We start from the raw sequence: 12,030 nt of genomic DNA on the forward strand, positions 1-12,030 counted from the left end.
TATTTCAAACAGGTGATGTAAGCAGGTGTTTGTAATCATGATTTTCTACATAAGCAGTGTCCATGCAAGGCTGAGTGTTTGAGTAGCAGAAATGGGCACAGGATCTCCAGTTTGTCAACAGATGTGAGAAAATTATTGAAATGTTTACAAACAATATTACTCAAAGAAAGATGTGAAGCAATTAGCATATTTCTCCTTTTACAGTGTGTCGTAATATCATAAAATGATTCAGGGAATATCGAGGAATTACAGTGCATACAGTGCAAGATTACCAAGCCTAAACTGATGAACAGCTGTGATACAGATCCCTTAGAAAATGTAATAATCACTTTTTTCCTCTCCTTCATTTTCCATGCTGGTCCCACTATTTCTGATTAGGGTTGTATGAGATGTATTGTTTTGCTACTGCATTATATTTGGACAATAATTAAAAATAAATGTTAAGTGATCAAACACAATTCATCTAACATGGCACATCAGGCCCTTGTAGATTTTGTGTCAACTATGAAATTGTACAAATGTCTTTTGGCAAAACTCACCAAGACAAATTGGTGTGCACGTTGAGTGGAGTTTGGAATTGTCAGTGGTGTTTTAATTAAGGATTTGTTGTGTAGTGATGATGTGATTTATTTTCTTTGTATTTGAAGGGAGAGTCAGGAGAACAGCAAACCAACTTCTCTCTTTCAATCACCTGTCAGTTCTGCTGGCAACTGGACCCATCCCAGTACCGATGCTCAAACTCCGCCAACTGTATGACAGTGTCCTGCCCACGCAAACGCTACAACGCCACCTGTGATGTACTAGACCATGTGCATTGTTTAGGTATGATAAGGACTAGTTTTAGGAAAGCAAATTGCTTTTTTGTGGTTGGGATTTTCACCAATATTTGACAAAATGTTATACCTTAAAATGTGTCAAAATATAGGTGGAATGAACTTCTACAGTTCTGTGTCTATGCACATTTGAACTCCCCTTCAATAAGCACATTTATCTCATGGAAGTGTGTTAGTTAAACTTCTACGTGCTCTCTTAAACGCAGCACAGTTGGGTTTAGGGTTACGGTTGCTGGGATGGAGACGATCTATTAGATTGTTCCTGCTCCCCCTGCCTTGAGATGGGCGGGTCATGGTCAACACCTTTCTGTTTAAAACACAGATGTGGATTTTTTTTCTTTCACACAAGGAGCTGCTGACATTTGTGAAGAAAATCAACCCGGCAGTGGCAAAGATTTGACTTTCGCAATTGAATTTTTGCTACTCAAGTCCTGATCTGGTTTCAGAGATCAGTATCTGGTCTGATCAAAGTATATTTGGATGGATTGGAATCTGTTTCGTTAAACACAAGTCTCCCTCCAATCTGTTTCTGAAAAGACGTGTTGACATTTGATGGCTGCTCTTCCATTCATTGCTTGCTAGCTCAGCAGCAGGGTGGCAGCGCGATTCAGAAACATATATACACTCTGCTTCACTTCAGTTACTGCATATGGACTATATGTCGTACCAGAGTATTAGTCACATCTGTCCAAAAATGTATCATGAAGTGGCGAAAACATACTTACATGTTGCATTGGTCTATAAGGCACAGTTATTTTGGAAACATGGAGCTACTGCTTCATTTTCCTCATAATCCTAGTCTCCATTTGTGTACACTTTGTGTGATACCACAGGACAGTGAGAGTGCTGAGTGGTATGAAGTCGATTCCCACTCTTTATTCAAAAGTGTGCGCTTTCAGTTTAAGAGAAAGAGTTATTCCACTCCTCTTCTAAAGCCCCTTTCACACCAGGCCTGCTTCAAGTTACGTATGCTGTGTATCTAATAATGCAGGAACGTCTGCATCAGTTGCGCAGAGCGGGGGGGAGAAGCTTGAGGAGGTGAGAGCGCAGAGGAGCTCAGCTGCAGCCAGACTGTAAAATGGGCATATGTGTGCTCTGATTTCTCGTAGTTTATATTTCTTCTCATGCTGCGCTGCAGGTCTGCGCTCTGGTTTCTGTTAAAAGTTTATAATTCTTCCTGTGACTGCGGAGCTGCAGCCGGTGTTCACGTATAAACAGTCCGTGAGTGGACACGGAGATCTCCTCTATGAGGAGTTATAGTGGATGTGGACATGTCCTGTCTCTGGTAAACAGTCTGTGAGCAGGACTTATGGACTTTATTTAACACAATCGTGAGAGAACTTGAGGAGGTGAGCGCGAGGAGCAGCAGCCAGACTGCAATGAGCTTTTTTTTTTTTTTCTTTTAACTGTTCACATGTGCTCTTTGAGTAGTATAGTTTTACTGAATTGTGTACAAGGTATAAAAATTTCAACAACAATCCTGCGTGATTTATAGCTTGGCAACAATGGAGCACAGCCGAAATCATAAATTGCCGACGGGTAGCATTATATTGTGTGTGTCCTGTGCACCAACAGCAATTCTTGTATATTCGTCCGTGAATTGTTCTGTAATTTATGTTTTGTAGCATGGCCCAAGCAGAGGGTCACCCCTTTAAGTCTGGTCTGCTTGAGGTTTCTTCCTCAGAGGGAGTTTTTCCTTACCACTGTTGCTCTGGGGGTTGGTAAGGTTAGACCTTACCTGTGTGAAGTGCCTTGAGGCAACTCTGTTGTGATTTGGCGCTTACCTCACAGTATTGCGGCGTTAGGCTGCATCAACTCAGCACTAGGTTGCATCAACATGGCATTGTTCTGACGCAACTCGAAGGTCCCACTGAGCCACATTTGTAGGTCATGCTAACTGGACTGCTGTCTGTAGAGTTTCTTTGAGAAAGCTGAGAATGAGCGCTGTTGGCTCTGTCTTTGCCACTGCCAAAGTGAATCTGCTCCTTGAAGTTCTTGTCACTGCCACTGAACTCAGTGGGGGGTCGCCCTCTTCCCCACTGGTGGAACTGTGGTCAAACGCAACTGCGCTCACCCAGGACTTGTCTGTGCCCACATGCGATCACTTGGCAGTCTGAGAACAACCACACTGTCACTGGGTCCTCTTCCTTTCCTGCCATGATGTACCATCTGTCAGGGCTCCAGCACACTCACAGAGTCACCAATACTGCACAGTGTTGAATTGATAAGGAGTCCTTTATAGAACCTGAGGCCTGCCGGTACTTATCCACGGATTCCATAGCAAAGCAGATGATGGTCTGCAAGTCGCACTCGATGGGGCACCAGCCCATCACAGGTGACTTCCCCAGCCAACGATGGTACCCATTTACAGCTGGGTAGACTGGAACAATACTTGTGAAGTGGCTTGTCCAAGGATATAGACAGTTAGTCTGAAGCACACACGTTCTCTGTTGTCTTGTCAAATACAACAAAAATCACACTTTTCCCAACTTACTCAGAAGCATTTTTCCTTTCATAAATGATGAATTGCTTCAGTGCCTATGAGGTATTACTGACTACAGGTAATATATGTTTTTAGGGCATCTAGTGGCCAAAACTAGCTTGCCGAAAGGGTGCATGTTTTGACCATATTAAGGGTTATAAGTCTGCAGTTATTTAAATTGAGGTTTGTTTTTCATGATTGTTTTAATGTTTGAGACTACCCTGTGTTCACTAAGAATGTATTTTTATTTTGTAGGTAAAAGACGTTTTCAGAAGCGTTTGTTTTGCAACTGGACTGGAGGATACAAATGGTCAACAGCATTTGCACTCAGGTAATGCTGCATTCATGAATAAAGTTAGAACCAGTTCATATGTTGGAGATATTTTCAAAAAAAAAAAAAATAATCCATGAATCCATTTGTGTTTATAATATTTTATTTGACCCCCTCCCCCATCTGCAGCATCACTCTAGGTGGTTTTGGAGCAGATCGGTTTTATCTGGGCCAGTGGAGAGAGGGTCTGGGCAAACTGTTCAGCTTTGGAGGCCTGGGCATCTGGACTTTGATAGATGTCCTTCTGATTGGGGTGGGCTATGTGGGACCTGCTGACGGGTCTCTCTACATCTGAAACCATGCTCTGGAGACTTGTCGGTGCACTCATCCATGCCTTTGAGCTTCACTCTTTAAAAAAAAAAAAAAAAAAAGGATCTGAGATGGTGTCTTCTTAGCACATTTTCCTGCCCAGGCTGGCCGTGGAACACTTCCCCGTCCCATCTGCCAGCAGGCAGGAAGTGTCTTCCTCAACTCAACAAGGCTAACTCTGCCCACACAAAACTACAGGATCAGTCTGCAGCCATCTCGTCTTGAGAGTCCGCAAATGGAGATGTGCAGCAGATCAGAAGTTAGTCATCATGGTTCTCTGTATGGTTCAGCTTCACGAGCACTTGGACTGGGTCGTGCTGATGTATAGTGGGTGGGGGGCTAACTGTGGAGACATCATATCTGAACCCTGTGTTGCTGCCACCACACTATTTCAAGATAATTGCCTCAAACGGTAACCATGGTGACAAAATATTTAAGGTGATGACAGACTAATGAGAAAGGCATTATTTGTGTTAGGTGTTATTCAGGGAACGGCTAAATACGAGGTCTGTTAGAAAAGTATCCGACCTTTTTATTTTTTTTAAAAAACCATATGGATTTGAATCACGTGTGATTGCATCAGCCAAGCTTGAACCTTCGTGCGCATGCGTGAGTTTTTTTTCGCGCCTGTCGGTTGCGTCATTCGCCTGTGAGCAGGCTTTGTGTGAGCAGTGGTCCACCCCTCTCCTTGGATTTTTATTGTGAATAAAATGTCTGAACGATTTGGAGCTTTGCTGCATCAAATTTTTCCAGAAACTGTGAGAGACCTCCAGGTGGACACCATTCGGAAAATTCAGATGACTTTCAGGTACAATTTTATGGGGATTACACAGATTAAGGAGTGCTCCAGCCGGTTTAAAGATGGCCCACAGCATCTGAGAGCGCGGCGCACTCCGAGCGCCGATCAACAGGCTGAAACCCCACTGAAACAACCAGATCATTTCCAGCGTGAAGGCTTTGTTGATCCGGGACGTCGTCTGACTTACACAACAATGGCAGAAGATGTGGACAGCAGTACTTTTTCGGCACATTTCACTGTTACAGGAGTTTTTTTCATGGAAAGAGGAGCAGAGGGATGCGCCACCGTGCCGCTCATGGCGCGGCACAAAACCACCTCCGTGTTGGTCTCACAGGACGGCTTTCAAACGGCTTTTCAGTCATGTGACTATCCAAGAAATTGTGCATGAGCTGGACATGCCCCAACATGTCCTGTGAGGCTTCATCACGGCGTTGCTTTGCGCCATGCGGCTCCACTGCGACGCACGGAATTCCTCCGCACGTCTGTCTCAATGTGCTGAAAAAGTGCTGATGTCCACGTCTTCCGCAATTCCTGTGCTAGTCAGATGACGTCCCGGATCAACAGAGCGTCCAGTTTGGAAATGAACAGCACATTCCACTGTTACAGGAGTTTTTGTCATGGAAAGAGGAGCGGTGGAATGCGCCACCGTGCCGCTCATGGAGCATGGCACAAAACCATTCCGTGTTGGTCTGCATGGCGCAAAGCAACGCCGTGATGAAGCCTCACAGGACATGTTGGGGCATGTCCAGCTCATGCACAATTTCTTGGATAGTCACATGACTGGAAAGCCGTCTGAAAGCCGTCCTGTGAGACCTGCTCACTCAAAGCCTGCTCACAGGCGAATGACGCAACCGACAGGCGTGAAAAAACTCATGCATGCGCACGAAGGTTCAAGCTTGGCTGATGCAATCACACGATTCAAATCCATATGGTTTTTGGAAAAAAATAAAAAGGTCGGATACTTTTCTAACAGACCTCGTACACCCGCGACATTCTAAGGTTGTTTTGCATGTGTTTTATTTGCAGTGTTTCTTCAGCAGCGGCGCTGCCCACAGTTAGGTCGTTTCCTCTTTGGGTAGTGAAGAAGTGAAGATAACACACTCGTACCATTTAAACCCTCACATCAAATGTAAAAGCTGGGTTGTACATGTAGTTGAGAGTTACTGTGGATTCAGATGTAAATAAAGTGTTACTGGAGGTGAACCTCATGACATACTCACCCCAACATGGAGTTCAAATTTTACACTGATCGTAATCTGACAGTTTGCACAGGATGCAGATCAAAATGTTAAAAAATGTGCTGAATGAGGAAACAGCAGCGGCTTGTGTTTCCTCTTGTCAGATATACATGGTTTAAATATGTTCTTTGTGGTACGCTGGAAGGCTCCTTCACTCATACATGAGACACAAATTGGATGTCTCACCTGATGGACATGTATATTTCAGTTTTGGTGTCTGGTTGTTTTGTTTCTGTTGCATAACTGTAAATATCATGGTGTAAATAAAATTTAAACTTCTAGCTGTGCTCAGGCTTGTAATAATCAGCACTCACTCAAAGCTCACTGGGGGAATAAATAAATTTAATCATTGGAGATCTTAATATTACTGTTTCACTGTCTAAAAATCCATTTTAACATTTTTGCAGTCTTATTTGTTTGAAAACATTGTTAGCAGTCCCACCTAGTGTGCCACTCACATTTGACAATTGTGGTATACAACCCCAATTCCAGTGAAGTTGGGATGTTGTGTGAAATGGAAATAAAAACAGACTACAATGATTTGCAAATCCTTTTCAACCTATATTCAATTGAATACACCACAGACAAGATATTTAATGTTAAAACTGATCAGCTTTATTGTTTTTGTGCAAATATTTGCTCATTTTGAAATAGATGCCTGCAACACATTTCAAAAAAGTTGGTACAAAAGACTTGGAAAGTTGATGAATGCTCAAAGAACACCTGTTTGAAACATTCCACAGGTGAACAGATTAATTGGAAACAGGTGAGTGGCATGATTGGGTATAAAAGGAGCATCCCCAAAAGGCTCAGCTGTTCACAAGCAAAGATGTGACGATCACCACTTTGTGAACATCTGCTTGAAAAAATAGTCCAACAGTTTAACAACAATTTTTCTCAGTGTTCAATTGCAAGGAATTTAGGGATTCCATCATCTACAGCACTTAATATAATAAAAAAATTCAGAGAACCTGGAGAAAGTTGGTACAAAAGACTTGGAAAGTTGATGAATGCTCAAAGAACACCTGTTTGAAACATTCCACAGGTGAACAGATTAATTGGAAACAGGTGAGTGGCATGATTGGGTATAAAAGGAGCAGCCCCAAAAGGCTCAGCTGTTCACAAGCAAAGATGTGACGATCACCACTTTGTGAACATCTGCTTGAAAAAATAGTCCAACAGTTTAACAACAATTTTTCTCGGTGTTCAATTGCAAGGAATTTAGGGATTCCATCATCTACAGCACTTAATATAATCAAAAAATTCAGAGAACCTGGAGAACTATCTAAACGTAAGTGGCAAGGCTGAAAACCAACATTGAATGCCTGTGACCTTCGATCCCTCAGGCAGTACTGCATTAAAAACCGACATTGTGTAAAGGATCTTACCATGTGGGCTCAGGAACACTTCAGAAAACCATTGTCAGTTAACACAGTTCGTCACTACATCTACAAGTACAAGTTAAAACTCTACCATGCAAACTGAAAGCCATACATCAACAACATCCAGAAACACTGCCGCCTTCTCTGGTCCCGAGCTCATTTGAAATGGACAGATGCAAAGTGGAAAAGTGTGTTGTGGTCTGATGAGTCCACATTTGAAATTGTTTTTGGAAATCATGGACGTCGTGTGTCCTCTGGACAAAAGAGGGAAAAAGACCATCCAGATTGTTATCAGTGCAAAGTTCTAAAGCTAGCATCTGTGATGGTATGGGAGTGTATTAGTGCCCATGGCATGGCCAACTTACACATCTGTGATGGCACCATCAATGCTGAAAGGTACATGCAGGTTTCGGAGCAACACATGCTGCCATCCAAGCAATGTCTTTTTCAGGGACGTCCCTGCTTATTTCAGTAAGACAATGCCAAGCCACATTCTGCACGTGCTATAACAGCGTGGCTTCTTAGTAAAACAGTGCGGGTTCTAGACCAGCCTGTCTGCAGTCCACACCTGTTGCCCATTGAAAATGTGTGGTGCATTATGAAGAGCAAAATATGACAACGGAGACTGTTGAACAACTGAAGTCGTACATCAAGCAAGAATGGGAAAGAATTCCACCTACAAAGCTTCAACAATTAGTGTCCTCAGTTCCCAAACGCTTATTGAGTTTTGTTAGAAGGAAAGGTGATGTAACACAGTGATAAACATACAACTGTCCCAGCTTTTTTGCAAATATTTGCACAAAAACAAAGTTAATCAGTTTGAACATTAAATATCTTGTCTTTGTGGTGTATTCAACTGAATGTAGGTTGTAGAGGATTTGCAAATCATTGTAGTCCCAACGTCATTGGAATTGGGGTTGTATGAGAAATCCTGTTTTCCACAAAATGCCGGAAAGAAAATGCAGAGGGATCAACGGGGCACCAGTAGAAGAGATGGAAGCCAAATCAAAGTTTTCTTGAAACTTAACAGCACAGAGTGTTGTTATGCATTTTCAGTGACTTCTAACAGAATGGGTAGCTGTGTGGATAAGGAGCTGGTCTGACATTATGCAGGCCTGGGTTTGAATTTGCCTCAGAGCCTATATGACTTCTTCTAACATGTAGTTCACTGAGAATCAGGTGGTCCTCTGTACACTTTTTGTCTTAATAAAAACAGATTTGTAGTTTTGGCTGGTCAGATGTCCAACACGAATTGAGCTCAGTTAATATGTATATGTCGCAGACATGAATGAGCAAATCTCTTCAGCATCTCACCATGTTATTTAGGTCCTTCAGACTTTTTTTCAGTAAATGTTTCTGGAGCGTATGAGCATGGTTAAAAGGGAAGTCCTGTGCAACCCACCTCCACCCATGCCAGGAAGTGTTCAACATTTGACATTTCCTGTTTCACTGTGGACTCAAAATTTGGCACTTCCTGTTTGGGACTGCCTGTATCATGAGCGAGCTTACGCCGCTGTGCGGCGCTTTGCTCATATAGTTCGTTTGCCGAGGAGTGTTTTATGAGCAGTTTTTTTTTTTTTTTTTTTAAGTTGGTGGGTGAGTTGAGATGGTGCTACACTGGGTCCCACTGCACTGCAAGGCGTACTTGAAGAAATGAAAAGCAGATAAACATTATTAGTATTTTTAAATGGTGACTGTTGTCGGTCTCCTAAGTAACCATTTGATTGACACACAGTCATTCCATCTATAGACAAGGATCCTCCAGAGAGACCCAAAGACACCTGGCCTCTCCAGGTTTCACAAAGTTAGGCTAGAAGCTCCAAGCCTCTAAAGACTTGGACCTTCATTCTCATGTGAAGGTATCAATGTCCAGTAATCCAAAGACATGAAGGTTAGGAGATTTGGAAACTTTCTAATTGTCCAGGTCTCCCTTGTAAAAGAGATCATGATCTCAATGAGACTAACCTGGTTAAATAAAAGCTAAATGAAATTAAAAATCAGTGTCCAGTAACTCCATGAGATCTCTCTCACAAAGAGCACAACTTGTGTGAGCAGGTGGAGGGCATAGGTCAAGGACCCTGAGTTCAAGGCCACTGCCAGTGGATTTTAATTTCTATTAATATTTACCTGCTTGTGATACTCATACTGGGGCAGCACCGTGGCTTAGTGGTTAGCACTGACAGCAAGAAGGTCATGGGATCGATTCCCACCTGTGGCCGTTCTGTGTGGAGTTTGCATGTTCTCCCCGTGTTTGTGTGGGTTCCCTCGGAGTGCTCCGGCTTCCACCCACATCCAGACATGCTGGTTAGGTGGTACGGAGACTTTAAATTGTCTGTAGTTGCATGCAGGTTTGTCTACGTGTGGCCCTGCGACAGTCTGGCATCCTGTCCAGGTTGTACCCCGCCCCCACGCGACCTTTATTGGACTAAGAGGTTGAAGATGAGTGAGTGAGTGATATTCATACTGCAGTCTTCAGCTAAAGAGTCAACATCTGTTTGTTTATTGTTAAAAAGATTGGAGGGGGGGGGGGTGCAACAGCTGTAAACTTTCAGCTAATACTGTAGAAAACTTTATTATTAAAATGGTTATCTAGAGACAAACAAAGCCATATCATATACGTATAACAAATTAATCATGAAGCCCTAATGGTTGTGATGACAGCCTAAAAAATGTGTTTTTCCAAGTACGTTTCTGACCACCAGATTGATCTCCAAAAGTTCTGGAGACACTGGTTAAATGAATAATCTTTCTCAGTTTGAACAAAATATGCTCACTGTTTTCTGGGTAATTTTGTACTCAGTTATGCATGTAAATAAATAAAAATATAACATTGTCCATGCATGATATACAGAGTTGAAGTAAACAGGTATATAAGGAAGTATACGTATATCTCCAAGTTGAAAGTCTGTGCAGTGGCCGTCAAAACAATTATGCATACCATGTAGTATTCAAATCAGCAGGTTTGACTGACAAGCTCCTTGGCAGCATAGTGGCCAAGTGGTTTCTGAAAATATGCACATTCTTCAGGTCATGTGATCTGCTGTGTTCACCCTCATTCATTCCTTCGTCAACTAATTCAAATAAAAATATCCTCACGAACTTAAGTATTCTTCAAAATAATACAGCACTCAGGCGTTTTACTGCTAACTGGACATAGGACTGATAGACAATTACTTAACGACTAAATTAATTGCAAACCTTTCATTACCGTTTTGTCACTAAAAAAAATCCAGTTTTGTTGATTTCAGTTTGGATGTTTTTTGTTTTGTTTTTGATATTTCTTTAATCATCTGATGAACTGAATGCTTGGGTTGTGGACAAAACATAACATTTCAGAACATAAGTCTTAGGTAAATACTGATAGACATTTTGTACCTTTTTTTTAATTGGGCCATACAACTAATCAATTGAGAATATAATAATGTTAATGTTTTATAATTAGTGTTATAAAAACAAAAAATCATTACATTTTCATTTGTGCAGCATGAGAAAATGCTAATGACCACTATTTTCTTATTTTAAAATCACCTTGAAAACTAAAGTGCCTCTAAAAACATGATGACTGTAGAGAAAGATGTGGGATTCAGGGTGTAGATTTTCAATAAGAAGCGTTCTCGTTGCTACTTCTGAAGCTGCAGCAGCGCCGTGGACTCTTAACGTGCTCAGTCGATTGGTCTGCTATTAGGCCTTGAAGACTATCAGGTTGGGAAAATTCTAATGTTTTGTTTGAGTAAGAGGGCACAAGATTCTGGTGTTCCTGTTCCCTCTGAGGATTTCTGACCTCTATTATTAGCCTGTTATTTTCACAGGTTCCTTATGTTTTTCACTTTGAGCACGGCGATCAGTGCCAGAAACCCGGGTTACCCACACACTTGTAGGAGAGTCAGTGTGGGCAACATAGTGGCTTTGAGTTACTCTTTTTTTGTTAACTGTTTTAGGGACCTCTGAGCAAGGCAGTGCAGCACTATGCGTAACTGGGCAAAAAATAATAATCACCTCTCAATTTTGTGTTGACTTTTCCAGTTGGCTTGGTTGCTGTTTCAGATTTACTCCACCCAAATTCCACTTCCTCAGATTTGGCACTGCCTGCTCACAGCCACAGCTCCTCCCACAGCCTGATGCAAGTGCTTGTCAAGAGTTGTGGAGGTGATGTGAAGTACTGTTGTTCTGCAACACTTCCCCAGCCCCCATGCTCTAAAGCAGGGGTGGACAACTTGTTCCAGAAAGGGCCAAGAGGGTGCAGGTTTTCTTTGCAGCCACTGACTCCACCAGGTGATTTCACTGATTAATATCACTTTGAGAAGATGGAATCAGTTAATCAGTGAACCACCCCTACTCTAAAGCCTGTAATTTAGTATTTAACCCTCAGAGTTTGTTGGACCGTGCACTCTTCCACAAGTGGGTCAAAACTGACGCATATAAGAATCAATGTGTTTTTATGCCATTTTGTCTTAACCAAAATGATAAAAAAAATATATTTTAGTCCACATAAGAATGATTTCACTCATTCAATCATCTTCAACTGCTTATCCGGGATCGGATCATGGTGGCAACAGCAGGGGACCCTAAAAGTCCCTTTCCTGGGCCACATTGACCACCTCTAACTGGAGGATCCCGAGGCATTCCCAGGCCAGTGTGGAGATATTAACTCTCCAC

The 12,030-nt window shown here is 42.2% G+C and overlaps 1 protein-coding gene across 1 annotated transcript in view; it reads left to right on the top strand.

Annotated features, from left to right (window-relative positions):
* tm2d3 (TM2 domain containing 3) overlaps positions 1-4,080 on the top strand; it is a 27,622-nt gene extending 23,542 nt beyond the window's left edge. The window contains exons 5-7 of the mRNA XM_034162856.1: positions 647-822; positions 3,571-3,646; positions 3,776-4,080. Of these exons, the coding sequence (XP_034018747.1) occupies positions 647-822; positions 3,571-3,646; positions 3,776-3,941 (418 nt within the window). The 3' untranslated portion in view covers positions 3,942-4,080. The remainder of the gene's footprint in view (positions 1-646; positions 823-3,570; positions 3,647-3,775) is intronic.
* The last annotated feature ends 7,950 nt before the right edge of the window (positions 4,081-12,030 follow it).

This window comes from Thalassophryne amazonica, chromosome 2 (genome assembly GCF_902500255.1).
Source record: "Thalassophryne amazonica chromosome 2, fThaAma1.1, whole genome shotgun sequence".
Classification (NCBI taxonomy): Eukaryota; Metazoa; Chordata; class Actinopteri; order Batrachoidiformes; family Batrachoididae; genus Thalassophryne; species Thalassophryne amazonica.